This window comes from Anthonomus grandis, chromosome 1 (genome assembly GCF_022605725.1).
Source record: "Anthonomus grandis grandis chromosome 1, icAntGran1.3, whole genome shotgun sequence".
NCBI classification, from domain to species: Eukaryota; Metazoa; Arthropoda; class Insecta; order Coleoptera; family Curculionidae; genus Anthonomus; species Anthonomus grandis.
The window spans coordinates 20528979-20550565 of NC_065546.1; the positions used below are offsets into that span (position 1 = coordinate 20528979).

Here is a 21587-nt window from a genome sequence, read left to right on the forward strand (position 1 = left end):
ATGCTATTAGCAAAACTTTATTATTTTGGATTTTCTGGTGATGCAGTAAATTTTTTTAGATCTTATTAAGTTGGCAGAGCTCATTGCGTAGTTCGTAATAAGAAATTTTGCACTGAAAAATAAAGTTACCACATTGTATCTACGGGTGTCCCGCAAGGTTCCATTTTGGGCCCATTGCTCTTTTCTTTATATGTTGCTGACATGATATCTTGTGTTAAACACTCAACATTACAATATGCGGATGATTCCCAACTATATTTTTCGTTTTCACGCCAAAATCTTCCTATAGCTCAATTTCAGTTTAATCAGGATTTAAGAAATATTGATAACTTTTCACAGGATCACAACTTAAAATTAAATGCTTCCAAATCTTAGACAATAATACTGGGTTGTAGCAAAAGTGCTTTTGAGGTCTCTCCCAATGTTCATGCACAGATTCGAAATTTTCAGCTATCAGTAGTCAATGAGGTGAAAAATCTGGGCGTGTATTTTGACAGTGGTATTACATTTCAAACTCATATCAAAAATAAACTTAAAATTGCATATATACACCTAGAAAACTATATGGTCTAAAACACTATTTATTATCTAATATTAAATATTATTTATGTAATTCACTAGTTGTCTCTTTGCTCCATTACTGTGATGTTTTGTTTTCTGATTCCTTGACTGAAACAACTGCTTACTCTATACAAAAACTCCAAAACTGCTGTATGCGTTTTGCATTCAAAATACCATTTAGGAATCATATTACTCCCTATTTAAATAACAATTTTATTTTGAATATGAAAAATCGTAGAAAAATGTACATATACATATTTATTTATAAAATTTTAAGAAACTGGAGAGCCTCTATATTTAGTAAATAATTTTAAGAATCATCTTCATATGTATAACACTAGATTTATAAATTTATTAAGTCTTTTGTCCTTTTGTTTTTGTAGCCTCTTAACTTTGGAATAAATTGCCTGAGCATGTTAAACAATTTTCAGTAGGAGTATTTAAAAAATATATTCAAAATTATCTCTTTGAAAACAGCAATGGAATGCTTAATTTAATTTGAAATAATTTGGAATAAACACAGTTAAGGTGTTAAAAACCATGAAAATGGCTGTATATATTTTGTATATAGTACTTTGGTATCCGCTCGCCTCCATCCAAAATTCCTTTACAAGTAGCATTTGTTACATGCCACGTTTTCATTTGCACCCCTTATGCGTCTACCTACCTGGTATTTCTTTTACTGCTAAAAAAAAACATAAAAATATATTTGTATTAAGAAAAGTACTTGACCTTTGACCAGGTTAATAATTATTATTATTCGTTGTTTTTATTTATTATTCTTTTTTAAAAAAGGGCCTTCTACACAGGTTTGCACCTGTGCTAACGGTTTCATAATTGAGCCATGGTCCTATTTATCATGATGGTTTATTTATTGTAAATTGATAATTATGTTTGTAATTTTATTGACAAATAAAATTATTTTGAATTTGAAATTAATTATATCGAAAAAATGAAAAAAACGATAATTTTAGATTTTTTCATGACTAATTAGATGGTGTTCTAGATTTTCAAATTTCATATTGGAGGCATAAGATATGGGCCATCATGAGGGTAAGCTCTCTGAATCCTTCCCTCAAATTGGGTTTACAACATTTTTGGGAAGGAAAATATCAAGAGGATCCTAAACAATGGGGACTTGCAAATACTCAAAAGATTTGACGTATAACTGTAGTCGGTGTTCCAAATAATCGATTTTCTTCAAGCTATTTGCGCGGGCTATACCTCTGAGGGGGTGCATTTTAGGACGCATGTTTATAAGAAAAAGACGTCTTATTTTAACTCCAACAATACGTTCTTAAAATATTTGCACCGAATTTTGTAACATCCTGTATAATATTACACACGCCGCGCCGCTGAGTAGTTTATAAATAAAAGCAGCCGCGTTTATTTAGAACTGCGTCCCTCTTACCGATACCCCGTGGCCGGTGATTGGATTGGACAATAGTGGCACGTTACGTCATATGAGCGCAAATATTTAAATAAAGAAAAGCTTTTACCAGAAACAACAAAAAAGCGCCAAACCACAAATTAAAAGAGCCAAATGCTATTACGTAATACTTAATACAACAACAACAATTTACTATCAAATTTGTACTAAATTGTTATTATTGAATACTAACTATAACTGCACTCAAAAACTTATCCGAAATAAAATTTCTTGTCAAATCAATCAATTGATCAAGGCAAGCTTCCCTTGACGAATTATAAATTAATTTGATTAATCTGATTTCCCTAAAAAGTTGCATATAACATTAATTTGTCAATATTTAAAAATATAGGTAAATGAGTCTTAACGACATCTGAACGATCGTTGCACCTAAATACATCTATAATTCTAATCTATAATCTTATTATTATTATAACTTAATTGAATCCTCTTTTATAGGCGCAATGAAAGCTTAAGCGTAATAACGCAAGATTCTATGACTGTGGACGATATAGAAGCGCTTTTAAAAGATACGGAACATAACGGATATCCGGTGGTTGTTTCGAGAGATTCTCAATATTTAGTTGGATTTATACCCAGGAAGGATTTGACCTTGGCTATTGGTAAGGTTCGTTTAACAGGCCACTTTTACTATTTAATTAATTTATTATAATGTAGCCAATGCAAAACGTATGATGGATGGAATATGCGGCCAATCGTTGGTGTTATTTACCAGCACCAATCCTGTCCAGACTTTAGGGCCGCCACCGCTTAAGTTGAGGAAGTATCTTGATATGGCTCCTATAACTATTACTGACCAGACTCCGATGGAAACAGTGGTGGATATGTTTAGAAAATTGGGTTTAAGACAAACTCTAGTCACACATAATGGGTAAGTTAGCATCCGGATTTTGAAAATTTTTTTTTATATTTTTTCTCACAATTAAATAACGATAGTACAACCAAAATGTGAAAAATCCATGCAGTCGTATTTTGTTTTCATAAACCACTAACGAGTGACAAAAAGCAACAGCTGCGTGTATTTTTTTAAATTACTGAACTTTGTGGGCGTACAAGTTCTCTTGAATATGTTAAAAAAGGAAATTTAGAATGCGGGCTTATCAAAAAAACTTGACACTCGGTTCAAGTATGTGCGTACGTAGTTTATTACTCTAGATTTCTCTACTCTCTCATATAAACGCATTTGACAATGGAGGTGGGATCACTCAATTAATCTCGCAATTTAACGGAAAATAAAAAGAAATAAACGCCTAAAAAGTCATAATCAAGAGCGTTACCAGGTGTCTCAAAAATAAGATTTAAGGGCTTTCGTATTTATTACTATTTTCACACATATCAAGATGCTGTTTTCGCTGAATTTTTAAACTTTTTTTACGCTTTGTCAGCATTGCTCATACTGTTTAATGTAAAATTTCCTAAGTTGTAAGACGGTTCTCCCTAGTGTCTGCTATAAGTAGTGTAGTAGTGTTTTTAGGACAGGATGACGCATAGTAAAATACGCAATTTTAAAAGACATAGCTAGCCTAATTCGGAATATGGCCCAATCTGGGTTTAATAACACTTAAACGAAAACGCTCTTATTGATTGATCACTTGATTTTTGTGCGAATACAAAATAACTTTATACAATTTGGTTCACAACTTAAAAATGATACAAGTTTACCCAATCCTGTAAAGTCTGATGAGGACAATATCGTGAATGTTTTAGCCTACTTTCACGCATATCCACAAGCTTCCATCCGGAGTGCAGCAGATGATTTAGGCCTAACTTATTCTGTGCAAAAAATTCTGGACGGCAATATAGTATCCCTTTAAATTTTCAAAAGTGCATCAGCTGAAACTGGATGATTACCAACTTCGCGTTCGATATTGTGAGACACTTCTGACACGCACTCAAGAGGATCCAAACTTTCTATAAAAATAATATGGACAGATGAAGCAAAGTTTTCTAGAGAAGGCTTTTTTAATAGAAGAAATCAACATTTTTGGACTAATCAAAATCCACATGCGGTTAAGGAAATGGGATTTCAAGAAAAATTCAGTTTTAATGTTTTTTGTTTACTAAAAGACAATTAAATAGTTTTTTCATTTACGACGTGTCAGTAGTAGAAGATTTTTTGGAAAATTTAACGTTTGAAAATTATCGCACTTGCTGGTTCCAATTGGATGGGGCACCCGCTCATTGCACTGAGGAGGCGACACGTGAGTTATTTGAGAAATTCGATGACCGCTGGTTTAGGCGTTTGGGACCATGGGATTGACCTGCGAGATCACCTGATCTTACACCACTTGATTTTTACTTTTGGGGTAATTTGAAGCAAATAGTATACAAGACACTGGTAAACAGTACACAGGATCTACGTCAACGACTTATCAATTGCCGTAAAACGCAGGATTTTGAAGTGCTTAGAAGTCAATGGCAATCATTTTGAAAATGTATTGAATATTACTTATAATCTTAGAATAACTAATTAAATCATTCTTAAGTTATGAAACAAATTGTATAAGTTACTATAAGTATTAATTTTCAAAAAATTCTTAAAATCACATAAACACTGCGCCAAGGATCGATCAATCATTATCTAATTCTGAAACGCCTTGTATAATATGGAAAGTTTAATTGTGAAGTATCTTCCACAGTAGGTAGAACGAATTGAAACAATATTTCATAATGTTTTCGTTTAAAACATCTGCATATTCTAAAATAGTGATGAGTCGTTTCAGTTAAATATTTTACACTGAATATTTTAATACGTCAATGCTCATATATGATTTTCTTTCTAGGAGACTACTAGGTGTAATAACGAAAAAAGACGTTCTACGACATATAAAGCAGATGGACAACGAGGACCCGAATTCGGTTCTGTTTAACTAAGCAATTATTAGGTCAATTTTTGCCTGTTTAGATTTTTTATTACATTTTACTTAGAAAGCAAATAATTCTTTATAGATTTTATTTATTTACCTACTATTTTTTTGTAATTTAATTTTTACAATAAATATTCATTAGTTGCAGCTTATTCTTATACAGACTGTTCGAAAGAGGCGTCTAAACCTTTAAAGCGATATATAAAATATTAAAGTTCCTTAAATGCATGAGTTGCCTTTTGCGAACATTCTGTATATGGATTAATTTATAGGGAGGTCTTTGAAGGCCTCTGTTTATAGTGTAGATAGTTGTTTTTATGCAATTTATACCTTTAATCATTCATTTAATTTACAGTCTTCCCCAGCCAATAAATATGCATCTATTTATTAAATTTTGAAACATTAAAACTCGAGTAGAGAATAAAGTGTGTAGGTTATGATTAATTGATAGATTTTTAATAGTTTTATTGTGATAGGAAATACAACTTATTATAATCTTCATAATATTTTTTAAAGTTTGTTAAATAAATGTCCCTTACTGGCATATATTTTAAGCAGTACTGTTAAAAAAAATGTAAGAGTACACACCTTGTATATTTTTATGTATATGTATGTTGTCACTGTAATATTTAATGCTCAGATCATAAGAATAATATATTATTGTATCGAATATAGCATATTAAAAGTTTTACAAACTGCATTTATGCCTTTATTTCCCTATAAAAGTTACAACATAATTTTATACACCTATAATTTACACCTTAAACTAAGAAATAAGTCACAATGGGGGATGCTTCAAATTCCGCTACAGTCGCATAAACAACTTATAATCTAAATAACAAATCACGAGAGGGCTCTCCTCTTTACTCAATACTGGTGTCACTGTTTGTTCTTATTTTAAAATCACAAACTAACGAAAAGTGATCACTGGGATAGCTCATGCTAGGAACTCTACCATTGCCGATTTCTTCGCCGCTGGGGAATTCTAAAACCGCTTCTACTTCGAACTTGCTTTTGGTGTAAAACACGTAGTCTATCGTGTGACAGACTTCACCTTCTTCGCGGACTTTCCAGGTAGTATAGGGTGGTTCTCTATCAGCGGATGGTATCCTAGAATTAAAAAAATGCCTTTTTAAACAATCACTTAATAACATTAACCTAGACAAACTCCAGGTATTTCAAAACAAATGCTTACTTCTGATGACTGGGGCTCAGTAGTTTGTGAGAAATATCGACTTTCCAGGCGGTTGCAAAATCGATAATATAAAAAGTTTTCTGATGGTCAAACATAGTAAGTTTAAGGAAAAGGTCAAAGAGATTTATAATAGATTCATTTTAAAATTGAGACAAAATAAGCTCTGGAAGGTGTTTTTTAAATTAAGATGCCAAATTCAAAATCTGTATGTCCGACCCATTTTAATGAGTCCCAAAATTTACCTGGGGAGTAAGGGTCGGAGGGCAAGGCTGTCGGGGACGCTCTTGGATTAGCTTAGCATTCTATACCATACATTCAAACCTCAGAAATATCCCTAATAACAAGAAAGGCCCTTACAAGCGAAATAAAACAAGTGCAACGGAAAACATCGGCAGGAGCAAAAATATAGTCCGGAGGAAGTATAACAAAATGTAGAATTAAAAGAAAAATATAAGATATAGAGTAGTTCTCCGGAATTGACTCTTACTGGCGTATTTAAATATTTCATGGACAAAATGAAATTTTTAGATGATAAGAATATATTTGATATTTTTTCCAATATGAAAATGTTTGGATTTAGTGTTAGAGGATATAGGATCAGAACGTTTTTAGTATTTGCTCTATATTTGGTACTTAATTTCACAGACTAGTAAAAAAATAATAAGCTTTATATTATATATTACCAATTAACTCTGTTCGTATTGTAGCAAATTTTAAGATTGTCACAGGGCGCCTGATGGGTGGTTGTTGTTCGATGCTCCCCTCCAGAGGCTCACATTTTTATTATTGAATATGTTAACTATTCTGCATGTTTCCTCCCTTACTTATTTTTTTTCTTTTTTTTAATTTCTTCATTGTTTGTTTTGTCAATATTAATTAACTTCCAAGGTCTTACATCTAAAGGGATCTATTGCTATCGGCGCTATATTAATATATATCGCGAAAGAATTCTATTTTATCCATATGTCAATTATATAAATATTGATAAATTATTGTTATTCAATTAATCTGGCAGAATAAATGGTTTCGAATTCGAACTCCTGTGAGTGACTAAATTTTAAGATGTGGTTTTTAAAACAATTTATTAACTCTTTATTTTAAAAACGTTACAATCCTCCTGGGTTGTGGGAGAGGCCATACACTATTGAAACGATATTGGAAAATCCGCGAATATATCAGCTCTTCTCTTTTTATCGCGATGAGCCAATCATCCGGAAAAAATGGTCTAACGGGTATATAAGGAGCCCTCACCGCTAGAAGACCAGTTCAAGTCGGAATATTGGCGCGATTCTTAAATTAACGTAAATAATAGAAAATAAATAAAGTGTAAACAAAGATTTCTAGTGACTTAAGGGATTATGTCTAGTGTGTACGTGTAAAATAAATCAGTTGACTTTTATTCGAGTGCTTTAATTCACATGTTAACAGACAGTGAAAAAGCTATACTGTAAATGAAATAGTTTTAACGCTTTTGGTATTTTTAAAGTTTTCGTATTTTTTTAGAATTAACAACATTTAAATTTAACAACAATATAAAATAAATATTATTTGTCATTAAATTAAATAAGAATTAATCAAAATAGCAATAAATAAGAAAAAATCATTAAACATTTTAATATATTAGGGCTCCAAAGCCGTATATATTTGAAAAATTACGGTAATTCGAATAAAAAATGCAAATTATTAATTAATGCTTAATTTAAACCCTATACCGGATGTTAACAATATTGCTAGCCAAGCAATTACTCCGACCAAACATTTTGAATAATCTGAAAATTCGGTGATATATTATGGTCTAGAGGTAGAATATTTTGACATATCATAACAATATAACATTTAAATACCACTTATGATTTGGCAGAAAGCGATATGAAATTACAAATCTGTAAAATAAAATATCGGCCGGACTTTAAAATATAGTACCGAGCATGTTATCTTTAGAATATGATAATCGAAGCTTTCGGATTTCGGACTGGTATATAATGGACTGTTCTAGCCACCAAAGAGCAATGATGAATATATTGCTCTTTTCCTTGGCATGGAAGAAGCATTTGTTGGGGCAAAATCAGTCTGCCATGCCTTTCTGACCAGGGACACTCTGGCTTACCTGATCAGGTAGGTCAAAACGGCGCTGGAAGACCGGAAGATCAGTGCTACACTAGGTCGTGTCGAGATCAGGCTGAAAAGTGGCTGCCCGCAAGGCAGTTGCCTTTCGCCACATCTTTGGTATCTGGTAATAGACAGTCTCCTCAGGAAAATATAACTTGAAGGATTCTATGCACAGGCGGACGATGGACTAGTGATGGTCACGGGTAAATTCGTGAACACAGTCTGTGAGTGGGTGCAAGCCGTGTATCCCGCACACGGCTTGCACCCGCTCACCCGGTGGAACAGTGATTCAGAAGAATTTGAAAGGCTTTAAACCTACCACTATGTATCAGACTAGCCTCACTTTGGGGCAGCAGATCAAATACTTTAGACAGATCCGTGGTATAGTGGACAGCGGCATTGAAGGTCATCAACGCCCAAAAACTAACTAGACTGCAAAGACTTACCTGCTTGGGAATTACTGGAGCCATGAGAACAACACTTAGGGCGCATAAGAGAATGAAGGATAGCGTAGAATGGCGCAACGTTCACTTAGGGCAAGGCCATATGACGATTGCTCTCAGGAAGAACATACCAATTATGAAATCCAGATGTCAGATATTAGTCACTCCAACCAGTGGCAAACTAAGGTTAAAGAAGGGCTTTTAAGTTGAAATCCCGACGAAGGAAGAATGGTCGACGAACCAAATTAAAGAGCCAAATGGTTTCCAGGCCTGGTACATAGATGAATCATGGATGAAGGGCACTAATTCTACCGGAGCCGGACTGTACAGGATGGAAACGAACACAGGAGAATCGTTTCCGCTAGGGAAACACACCACAGTTTTCCAAGAGGAGGTGTTTACTATACTTAAAGTAGTAGAAGAAGAAGAAGAACAAAGAAGTGAGACTGAGGTGAATCTTAGGACACCAGGGGGTGGAAGGTAATGAGCGGGCTGACAAACTGGCAAGACAAAGTTCCATTTGCTCTTTTGTAGGCCTCGAACCGTATCTCGGTCGCAGTAAAATATAAATCTCGCAGGCACTTAATAATTGGCCCTAGGAAAAAACAAGAATTGGAGAACAGACGGATATAGACGGCTCTAAAGCAAGGCGACTGCTAGCAAAGAGCTGACAGGGTATCACACACTTGGTAAGAATCCTGAATGGGTGTAACTGTCAAACACGCATATATACATTCCTGGTATAAGAAAAAGCCCGCTCTGTCCGAATTGCAGTCTAGGGAAGAAAACTTTATATTACATACTAGGTGTATCTGATACGTGGAGTCGCCTGAGAAGGAAAACTTTTGGAGCAACTTCACATCAACGAGAAGATCTTAAAGATCTGGATTTCGACAACATGCAACAGGGACAGGCCAAGTTAATGAAGACGGTGCATTGAAAGTGGAGGCGTAGGGGTGGGTGATTCTGCGGTTTGCGAAAAGGGACTGCCTCCACCACCCTTACTGCTACTACTGCTACTATTACTACTACAAATATAGAATTCAAACATTGAAAAAGGATTAGTTATATATAATATAAATCAAAAACTTATGTCGAATTTAATCTCGCTTTTATAAGCATTGCTGCTTATTGTTAATCAAAAGAAAGAAGAGCAACTGTATTTAATAGTTGACGCAGAATGAGGTATAATTTTTTATTTAATAGGTCAAACTGATAATTTCTCTACCTAAAAATGGACATAATTGTTTTTACTTATAGGCACCCTCTCACAAGTAAGAGCCATACTAAGATAAAAGCGAATTTATTTATGTATCTATTTGGTCACGTGTAGCTAAAGTGGTGATTAAATTACTGTAAATGAAAAAGCTCTTAGGTCAATATAAAAATGTATGTCCTTACCTATCATTTTTATCTCTATTACACTCAGCATAGGCACTAGCAAAATTCAGTTTACTCTGCAATACCGTATTGTAAACTGGTTCTACAGGTTCCGCGTTGAAATCCCCGCAAAGGATCAGAGGCCGACCTTCACAGCTTTGTTTTAAGAATTCCAAAAGGTCTTTACCTTGTTCATTGCGCAACGTGGCGAGCAATGCACTATGCTTTGCTTTTAAATGGGTTGTGGCAACGCAAATTTCCTCTCCTGTCTCTTTTAGTTTAAGGGTCATTAGTAGAGCTACCTTCAATACATTAGTATATCTTTGTTAAGAATTGTTTAAACTGATTTTTTTAAAAGTTCTTACTTGATTACTTTGTATGGTCCACATCTCTAATATTCTGGTATCGGCCTTTAGCAAGTCGAATTTATCAGATCTGTAGAAAATGGCGCAACCATCCGGCCCATTGTTATCGTGGATATAGAAGCACGGAGAATCGGGTTTTGGGAAAAACATGCCCATGTAACCCTGAGTTCCTAGCACGTGTTTCAGAAAGTTAAAATGATCTACTTCCTAAAAATCTATCATTATTATCTCGGCACTGTAGTTAAATAAAAAACTAACCTGTAGGCATATTATATCGGGACAATACTCCACAATTTCTTCTACAATTAGATACCTTCTATGATTCCAATCCAATGCTTCATAAGGACACTTTACAAAGTTGTCGTTTGATTTGCCTAGGGCTAAAGAAAGCAGATAAAGTCTAATTTTTTATTTTAGAATAATTGTTTTACCTTGGGAAAGTATATTCCATTGCAAAACTCTTAAGTTTTGTGGACTAGTAGTATAATCACTACACACTATAATTAAAAAAATTAAAAATGCATTTGAAAAAAATAAGTAATTTTACCTTCAGTAACTGCATTAAGTTTCTTCACCTTAATTCCTAAATTCTCTGCATCTTCGCCATTTTTCACAGCACTTCTTCTAGCTTTTTTAAACGCTCTCTTTACCATTAATTGCCCATAAGGTCGTTTGTGGCAGTACTGCAGCAGTTCATTTCTGCTGATGTTCTTTGGGAGAGAAACGTCATCATCTTGGGAGTCTTCATTTAAGATCTTGGGTGAGGAGTTAAAGCTTCCCATTCTATGGAAAAATAGGCATATTTATATAATATTAGGGGCTTAAATATTACTAACAAAAACATAGTGCTTAGAGAAGATGGTTAAGCAATAGGAATAGAATTCTCCAAGCACTTATTTAATTAGAGACAAGAAGTGATTTTGAATGAATAGTACATATTATTATATTCTCGAACATAAAAACTATTAATTGGACAAAAGGGCCTAGTGGCAAACCGAAAAACAAAATTGTAGATACATTAGCGGCCAGGACTTGGATTTTTGATAAATATGCCAGCCAATTTAATTAGTTTATGTTTATTATTTTTAATATCGAACAAAATGTTGTTATGGTGAATAAAAATAATTAATTTTCATTTGTCGGTTCCAATTATTTTTATAAAGTTCGAACACTATTCTTGTCAACAAGTATTTAAAATATTTTATGCAATTTAATATTTTTTTGGTCGGTAATGAGTTAAAGAATACTTTTATAATATTACTATAAATAATCGGCAGGTATTGGAGAATTAAAATTATGAAAATGCAAGCATAGATATGTAATAGCTAAAAGTATAATTTTAAAATATCCTTTTTTAAGATGTTCATTAAGTGATATAAACAAAAATCAGTATAAACAAAATCAATCAATTTAGAAATACCATTCATAGGATTCAGAATTAAGTTTTTTTTTTATTTAGTTTAATTTAGAGGTAAGAGAGCAAATTAGCTTATACGAGTCAATATTTTGCACAAACATATCAAAATAATATATAACAAAATATCAAACAAGACAAATATAATCATTTAGTTATACAATTAAGAATATATATGCAAATAAGTTATATTTGCAGTTGACATTTCCATATAAAAAGTAGATATTTTTGTATAGTAACAAAGAAAGTTAACATTTTTAGGTAATAATTTGGCTTTCTGCGTAGGTCAACAACAACTCGTTTCATTACGTTAAGCCATATTTTAAGATATAGGTTATCACGTCTGGCAATAACTTTTTTATAGCATATATAATAATTAACAATTTCTAGTAAATAATTAACATTTTTTGAAAATGATCCACGAAATTTATCGTGATTATTTATATCTTTTGTTAGAGGATAATAAGTGGAATATCTCAAATAATGTAAACATCAGAGCTATGTTGTGTAAAAAACTGATGATGAATAATTTCATCGAAATGCATAACTCTTGACAAAAGATTAGCATTTTCATTTGTGGAAAAAAGTCTTCCCGCCCTTCCCAACTCGCCATATCCCAAATAATGGCGAAATTATCTTAAAATTATATTTTTCTTAGGTTATTTGGTTCAAAACATAACTTACAAGCCATCAATCCATCATTGCGTTACGATGACATCTGAGATTTATTTTACGATATAGGGTACTAATCATGACTTACTTTTAATTTTATTTTTATAAGGCAGATGAGTCAACATTTACCGATTTTAAATTTCCAGAATATATTTTAAATTTGTATTTTTCCTCCTTGTTTGAAAGGGTTTTTGCTTTATATATTCATTGCCAAAAATAGTTAGACCTAAGTCCTGAGAAGGTCTAGACCTACAAGTCATAATCAGTCAAGTGCAAGTTTTTATTTTTAGCTCTGAAATATTGTGAAAAATCAACAACATACAATAAAAAAGTTAAAAACTTTTAACATAGGATATTGATATTCGTTGATCAACAAGTCGAGATAGTAAGTGGAATTTTCCTGATAGTATTAGCAGCCAAATTAATTTCATGTGTTTTCCAATTAATTAAACTCGACACAAATACATGTGCTTTGCTACAGATATTTATCAATTCATTATTTAACACTTTGATTTAAGTTTAAAAAAAAATGCTCTAAGAATACGAGATATTTAGAAAAGTAAAAAGAGCATTTATCTCATTAAAAAACGTTTCTAGTAGAAGTTTTGGTGAGAGACTTAAGATAATAAGAAATAAGATCTACGCCGATAAGTAAATATTAAGACCTTAACGTAGTAATAAGAAGATTTTATTTTCCAAAATAAACAGCAACAACAGAATATAGAAACCGTAATTAAATAAGATATGATATTAAAGATACAGCATACAAATGTCTACAGGAAGGTTAGTACACAAATTGTAAGAAGCAAACTTCACTAAGCTGATATGCCATCCATATTTTATGAAGGTAGGTTAAATGCCCAGGCCCCATGCCACTAGGATAATTGCTAAATTCCTTCAGGAGGAAATTCCCAACGAATTCTTCTTAATCCTGTTAAAAATCTATAGGATCTTCTTCAATAAGGATTCTTTATGTTTTCATTGATCTGAGCAAGGTTCTTAAAACAGTCTCTCACACAATACTAATTTAAAAAATGGAACACATTGGAATCCAAGGAAGTTTACTTAACTTGTTTAATGATTACACCAGATAAACCAGAGATCATAGCATGTTACTGAAATATATGTAACTTAAGTTGGGGAAAATTACAAGTGAGGCCAGAACCGTTGAGTGACCGTAGAGAACGGTCTTGGTACCGCCACTCCTTACAATTTATATAAATGACTTTCTTGAAAGTTACTAACAATACCCCTTATTTAGCTTAGCTACATTTCTTCTTTAGAAGAAATTAAGTAATACACAAATACAAACAGTTATAAATGAACTGTATGTTCTATTATTATTACCATTACAATTATTGAAATTAACGCCAAGAGCATGTCAAAAGACATCATACTGTATTACTTGCAATGAAATTTCGCAAAATATTACAGGTTAAAGGTATTTCTAAAATATTTTTTTCATGCAAGCTTTACATACCGTATCAGTCTTCAAGCCACATAGCATCATAATCTTAAAATGTTTATTATGACGTGTATTGCATATTGAAAATTAAAGCATTATTCTAAAAACAATATAAACTTTGATAAAAGTTGAAAATTTTAAACAATATACAGAAATAAATGAAGACTCTTAAAAATAATAGTCTCATATAAATTAATTCTTCAAATAAACGCCGCAAACCTATCATATAATATATCCTATAAACACATTTATATATAAATTTAACGTATCTTAAAACCCATTTCGTATTTTCTAAAGAGTTTTTGGTGAAATGGAATTGACACATTTATTAATTTTCAGCTACAAAATTGGCCTACAAAAATTCGTGCCGTATTATGAACAGGACAGCCGTCTTGTTGAAAATAGTTATAAATGGTTTTTTGGCGAGTCGTGAATTGAAAATTGCTATGCTCATTTTCCCGAGACCAACAGCGAAAGGACTGTGCTTCTTATATAATGGAAAAAAAAATCATCTAAAAATCCTCTATACAAAAATACAATTGTTGTTCAAAATATAGGCATTATTAACTAACATTCGTAAACAATTTTATTTCAAGGATCCTCAAGGAAGTCAGGTTTTGTGGTAAAAACTTTGGGTTTTAGATGAAAAAAGTCTAAATTAATCGGGAAAATACAAATGAATTGGGAGATCTAGCAGGAAATACGTCATTCAGGAAATAAGTCGATCAAAACATGACATGTGCTGGTGCCCCATCTTGTTGAAACATCAGTTCATTTTCTAGGAGATTATTATCTTGTTCAAGTTAATCAGGTATTCTGGCATTGATATCGTCCTGCAGAAGTTCCAAGTGGTTTTCAGTATTAAGATTTATATTAATAAAAAAAATCCAGCCATATGATTTCCTAGGATACCAGACCCAGCTGCGTATGTGTTTCTCGATTTAAATAAGGATTAGTGTTGCTCCAGTATTGACGGTTGTGGCTGTTGACTTTACCATATAAACAAAAGGAGTATTCGTCAGAGAAATAGACATTGTACAGCAAATTTCTCTGACTACTTTAACCTATCACTAAAGGACCTACAAAATTATACACGACAATTTCTACCACTTTATTTCTCACTGGATGCTGAACTTCATTTTTTCTGTTTTCTACTGATCCTGTTTTTTAAAACTTCCTCATCAAATCCTTTACATAAGGATGATTTACCCTTTTATCCATATGATTACCATTAAAAGTACGTCCTGCTGCTCTAGCAGACTTATTTTGTTGATAATCAAGACCCACAATCTCAATTCTTCCTTGTGCCGTATAAACCATTATTATCAATAACACCAGGACTAGATTAAACAAATACTTCGTGCTACTGTTGTTATTATTCACTTCAACAGAACACCGATACCAAAATAAAAATAACTTTACCAACAAAAGCATCGAAATATGCAGGTATTGGCTAAAAATAATTATGCAGGCAACAAAATTGCAAAATTTAAACTTTTGGTGAATGTCAGCCACGTTTATTCTTATTTCTTAAGAATGAATTGATAAAATAAAAATAGGGCTATGTGGAGAATAAAATTACCTTTAATTCAAGGTATCACTCGACCCCTATTACCATTAAAAAAATTGACATGGGGGCTCTGATGAAAGGAGGAAGTTAAAAAAACGCAATTTCTGTCAATAAATGTCCCTCTTAATATTAAATTTGACGTGTTCGTCCGTTTTTGGCTAAACGATTTATTTTTTCAAGAAATTCAGGGTGGACTGTTTTATCTCGGACACTCTATACAGGGTGGCCATTTGAAAACGAAACCTATTTTGGGTCCCTCAGAACATTTGCGAAAAAATCCTCGGACCCGTCAAGTTTTGATTCAAGGGGGAAACATTTTTTTGCTAGTTTCAGCCCCCTGAGGGCGAAGCCCTTGCGGGGGTGACAAGGGCCCCCAAAATTTTAAATGGAACGGGGGGTCGAGTGATACCTTATTTTGAAGATATTTTTATGTGGATTATAACCCTAAAGTTTTAAATCGTTACTATTTGCCTAGTCGATACAGGGGCTAATAAAAGTTACAAAAAAATGTTAAAAAGTATAATTTTAAATAAAGGGCTTAAAGATAAAATCAATCAAGTAAATGTTCAAAATGTTGGCCTTCGACTTCCATACAATAATACAGGTTTTGTTCAAACCTTTCCCGTACATTTTGCAAAATTTCTGGGGTGATTTAACGACATTCATCAATTATTCTTTGTCGCAAATGGTCTAGCGATGTTGGCTGACTAGCATAAATTTTAGTTTTTAAATGGCCCCATAAAAAAATCTAACGGGCTTAAGTCCGGGGAACGAGGCCATTCAATAGCTCCTCTTCTTCCAATCCATTGTCCTGGAAACGTTTGGTCCAAATCTTGTCCCACCTTGCTGAAATACTAGACGATTTTCCAAGTACTCGTTGTTATTTTCTAGTATCTCCACTAATGCTGGATGAATTGTATTTTTTAATAACTCCAGGTACATCTCTCCTGTTAAATTGCCAGGTAAAAAAAAGCGGCCTACGATATGTTTACCAAAAATGCCAGCCCAAACATTTAATTTTTCAGGATGTTGTGTATGCACCTCACGAAATATTCTGGATCAGCCAACTTTAGGGTTATATTGCACATAGAAATACCTTCAAAATAAGGTATCACTCGACCCCCCTTTCCATTTAAAATTTTGGGGGCCCTTGTCACCCCCGCTAGGGCTTTGCCCTCAGGGGGGCGAAACTAGCAAAAAAATGGTTCCCCCTTGAATCAAAAATTGACGGGTCCGAGGATTTTTTCGCAAATGTTCTGAGGGACCCAAAATAGGCTCTGTTTCGTTTTCAAATGGCCACCCTGTATATTGTGATATGTTATTTAAAGAAGCCAAAATATCTTATAATAGGCAATTTTGTTAATGCTAATAAACACAATTAAAAGTTTTAGTATTTGGAGAAAACAGAAGGAATACAAAGTGCAAAAGAGAATATATGTTGGTATCAATAAATAGAAAAGAAATATATAGGTCAAAGATCAATCCACACACTTTAGTTCCAAAGTTTTTTAGCTAGGCTGCCAAAATCTTTCAAAGGGTTTTATTTTACATAGAACAGTTAAATTATGGCTTAAAAAAATAGATATTTGAAATTGATAGATCTTATCCCTATCATATTGTGTAGTATATTTTTGTTTGTTAGTGCGATGTGTATCCCGAATGTGACATTGACCTTAAAATGTGACATTTAATCCAAGATGAGACTTTATTACACTAAAATTATTATTTACCAAACCTAGATACACACGCCTCTAAGAATCAATTTTGCTTCACTCTTTTTATGTTTATTTAATAAAATATTTAAACGAATTATTATTAATATAACACATTTATTTATTATTATGAGATATAGAATCTTCATCATACTTCATTTATGACTGTGCCACTTACTTGTAATAACTGCATTATGTAAGGACTGCACGGATACGTAATATAAAAACCGTAAATGAATTCCAACTGATTAAAAAGAAAGTACTAAAGCGTCCCAATAATTATTTTTTCTAACATACCTCAATATCATACTCTTAATTTTGTCTTTCACAGTTTTAAGTACCGCATCTTCGCTATTTTTTTCGCAATTGCTTTCGAAAATATCTTCGCTTTCGAAGATCATATTAAAACAAAATAAATCACAGTCTTAAGAGACTTGACGAGTACTGACTGTCTCGCCGTACTGGTCGACTTCTAGTTGAAGTATAGATACTGAAGCGTATACGTGTAGTGCCAGACATACGTGGTACCAGTTTCTTGCGCCTGCATAACTATTATGTTTTGTTTTTAATATATTCCTAATATGCTTCCTGATAACGAGAGCAGAATTTTAAAGTGAAGAGTTTTAGCAGAAGTCAGTGTGTGTGTGTGCCAACAAAATAAACTTTTGGATAGTACCTTTACTGTGAATTTTGTTATAGTACTGTTAAAGCGATATTCTTTTTTAATATTGAAAATAGATTTTTCGCACAAAATCTTATGAAATTAATACGTTTTATAAGCCTGGAATAATAATATATGAGCAATACAGGGTGTTAGAAAACGCTAAATACAAATATTTGTGGAGCATATTAATAAAAAATTATATATATACCTACATATATTAATTCCTGGAGACAATTGTAGTAGTATCACCTGCATTTAAAAATTTTGCCTTAAAATTCCTGATGTATATGTAGATCGTGTCTAAAGGAGTAAAAATGTTACGTATGTACAATTTTTGTGAATAAAATTCCAATATTTTAAATGCTGTATAAAATTTTGGAATGGGAGAAATCTATCAAGATAAAAACTATAATGAAGAAGCTTCTTCAGTAATTCTTTTTACATATATCAAGAGATAAAAAAATCCTAATATTGGCCTAATTTCTACATTAATGTCACTTTCATTAGTAATCGCTTGAGGTCGACTTTTAACTATATCAGGCTTCAAGTTTCCCTTTTAATTTCGAAATTATTTATGTAAAAATAGTGTTATAATTCCGACAGAATAAATACAATAATTAATGTTTAGTTTATACAATTCAAAACTAACAATGTACCTACGCATCCCGATCAGATAAATGTACCAGCATAGATCAAGTAGGGAATTTCTACCAGTATATTCAGATCTTTGACGAAATGTATGTGGTATGTATCTGTAAAAATGTTCATAAAATGGTTTATATTGATATTCTGTAAGTAAACTAGGAAGTTGTTAGATTTCTAAATATATAATTTATATACATTCAGAAAACGTGATGATAAAACTTTTAATTGAGTAATATTAATATATTTAAAACGGACTTTAAGATGGCATTGTTGCCCTTTAAAATTATCCCACTGTATAAAAGTGTTCTTATTATAGGATTAAAACTATGTATTTTATAAGTCCCAGCAAAAAAAATATAGTAAATAAATAGCGTTATTATAACGTTATTTATAAAATTATTAGAAAACTCTCAAGCAAACTGATTCCATAAGATATAGGGAAGAAAAACAGCACACTATGCTAATCAGAATCGTGCTCAGTCATAACAAGATTTTTATAGAATTTTTTTGTGTTTATTATTCTTCTTAGCTTTTGTATAAGTATATGAAGGTCAATCAAAATATAAGAGTTTACTTAATTAAGTATAATAGGACTATCCCTAGGTAAGAGAATCCTTACATGTAAGAGATTACATAGAATCTAATTATGTAACTTCCTATATTATGTAATCTAATTAATCTACTTTATTAAAATCTAAAAAATCAGTATCGCAAAAGTTTTAGGGGTCTAAATTTAATATCATTTATTTAAATCTCACTCACCTTATATCCTTATATCTAAAAAAACAGGGTGGAATTTGTTCTTATCAATTTGAAAAAATTAACACTAAATTAGAGCTTTAATAAAATGAAAATTTTCTCCATTATTGTGCGTTATCTTAGTTTTCTTTGATTTACGAAATCAATCTATCCAATACTGATGATTGACCGCAAATATGAGTTTTTCATGTCGAAAATAGTTCGATAAAGGTCAAAACAAATGCATTTTGGCAATTTATAGGCTACAATAGTACATGCACTAAATTAAAAATCTGAGGAATCTAGCAGTAAAAATAATAATAACTTTAATCATTATTTTGCTCTAAATATTAATTCAGGTCTTGAAAATACTTATATACCAGAATCACCACCAAATTTCTTTTTAAAGTTGGTTTTGTTTAATTCCCATTTAATTAAGCGATTTAGTTAAATAATTAAAAAAAAATAGCAATAATAATGTCATAGAATCAGTTTTAAATCCGATTCTGGTATTTTGTTTTTTTATTTTATATAATTTTAATTAAATTTTAATTTTAATTAATTAAATTATATATAATTTAATTTTTGTATTTATTTGGTTTTCTTAAAAATATAACACAGCACTTTGACTTTAACTCAGCACTATCTTTTGATGCTAAGCATCCAATTCTAGGAATATAACTGGAAGATGAAAATCGTTTGAGACCCACATGAAGAAAAGAAATGTCGAGAAGTTTTGGACTAAGGTTAAGCCTAAAAAAATATCTTTTGTTTCAAATCGCTCTGCAAAATCTGAGTCACGTTATCTTCAATCAGACAGTTGTGGTTGACAAGGTAAAAGGCGAGACTATCTAAGATTGGCCAATTTCCAAAGACAAGCATGAGTTACGCAGCTTCTTAGAATCATGCACTTATTACCAAAGGTATTTGGAAGGATTTGCGAACATCGCAAAGCCATTGACCAGGCTGATAGAAGGAGAACAAACATTGCGATGGTTCCAAGACTGTCAGGAAGCTTTCAAGCTTTCTCGATGTGGTCAGCTATTTTCCAGCAATTTAGATTCCAGATTACCGAAGTTTTCCAACAACTTCCTTTCCAGATTGACGGAGGTTTCAAGTAATTCTTTTTTCGAACCTTTTTTCATCTTTGTAGAATTTTCTAGAAATCCTTTTTTTAAACCGTCTTCCAACTTTTGAGAAATTTAATATTTTATATTAGAAAATATTTATTCTAATTTTTAAGGGTTTTAGTTTGACTTTATTTTATATCTGTTAAATTAGATTGCTATAAATTATACGTTAATGGGCGCTTTAACATACATATAATTTTTTCTTTTCTCTATTAAAACTCTTTTCTCTCTCTCCTTAAACTCTTTCTCTATTGGGGAAGGGTTGTTTAAGAAGCTTTTTGTTTTAAATTTTATCAATATTTAAATGTATTTATTATTTATATTTTATGTGGAACAATACAAGAATTTGATTATTAAAATTTTTCAGTGATCGAGAATCGAGGATAGATATTCTCTTATTATTTAAGAGACGTCCTATATATTAATGGATTATTATTTTTACAGTGATTTATTCATAGAAAGCTAATTAGTCACATTTCTAAAATAACCATATTTTTATAGTAAGAGATAATTATTTATAGTTAAATTAGTATGAATCATTAAAAAAAAATTGAAAAGAAAAAAAATTAAGAAAAGGTTTAAAGACAAAAGTAAAATTTATTAAAAGCTTTAATATAAATGAAACTATAATACCTTAAAAATTCGAGCAACATAAAACCTCGTCAAAAAAATAAAAAATTATTAGTATAAGTTAAATTTCTCATTCTATAACAATCTAATTTGTCCATTTTTTTAAAGTTAGTTTCTGTGGAATCTTTTGGTTTTTGGATAAGAAGCTTCAGCTTGATGAAGTATCGGTTCGCTGCAGACTTTTACTGTTCGCTGAGTACTTTTTGACTTGACGCAAGACCAATGATGCAGATGTATAAGACAACAAGATCACTCTCAATATCACTGCTTTTTTAGAGTTTAAAATATCCTCCAGTGGATTTAAGGTACGTTCATGATTTGCTAAAATTCCTTGAGAAGGGATGATGTTTCGGAATATTTATATTTCCTGCTCTTTATAGAAAATTGTCGTTTTTGCGGTAATGTCCGGTCCATTTCATAATCTTTGGTTCTTACTTTCAAGCAACATTTGTCATCTATACACGTTTCATCATATTTACATGATTTGGTGTATACAGTTTCTCGTGGCAAGCAATCAAGTTCTGTTTTCATGTGTTAATACGGAGATTCCTATTATGGTTCCTGTTCAGTTTTTATA

General features: G+C 31.9%; 2 protein-coding genes across 10 annotated transcripts in view; one reads left to right on the forward strand and one right to left on the reverse strand.

Moving 5' to 3' along the window:
* LOC126739413 (H(+)/Cl(-) exchange transporter 5) overlaps window positions 1-5578 on the forward strand; it is a 63978-nt gene extending 58400 nt beyond the window's left edge. For both annotated transcript variants that reach the window (XM_050445099.1, XM_050445091.1), the window contains 3 exons: window positions 2450-2613; window positions 2669-2882; window positions 4795-5578. In XM_050445099.1, coding sequence (XP_050301056.1) covers window positions 2450-2613; window positions 2669-2882; window positions 4795-4885 — 469 coding nt within the window. In that variant the 3' untranslated portion in view covers window positions 4886-5578. The remainder of the gene's footprint in view (window positions 1-2449; window positions 2614-2668; window positions 2883-4794) is intronic.
* LOC126739490 (nocturnin) overlaps window positions 5574-21587 on the reverse strand; it is a 46765-nt gene continuing 30751 nt past the window's right edge. For 7 of the 8 annotated variants that reach the window (XM_050445240.1, XM_050445194.1, XM_050445212.1 and 4 more), the window contains 6 exons: window positions 10918-11153; window positions 10802-10867; window positions 10629-10750; window positions 10371-10577; window positions 10027-10307; window positions 5574-5988 (listed from right to left, as the gene is read on the reverse strand). In XM_050445240.1, coding sequence (XP_050301197.1) covers window positions 5742-5988; window positions 10027-10307; window positions 10371-10577; window positions 10629-10750; window positions 10802-10867; window positions 10918-11153 — 1159 coding nt within the window. In that variant the 3' untranslated portion in view covers window positions 5574-5741. Of the gene's footprint in view, window positions 5989-10026; window positions 10308-10370; window positions 10578-10628; window positions 10751-10801; window positions 10868-10917; window positions 11154-17500; window positions 17662-21587 lie in introns of those variants that run through there. The other variant, XM_050445203.1, reaches the window with a different exon arrangement.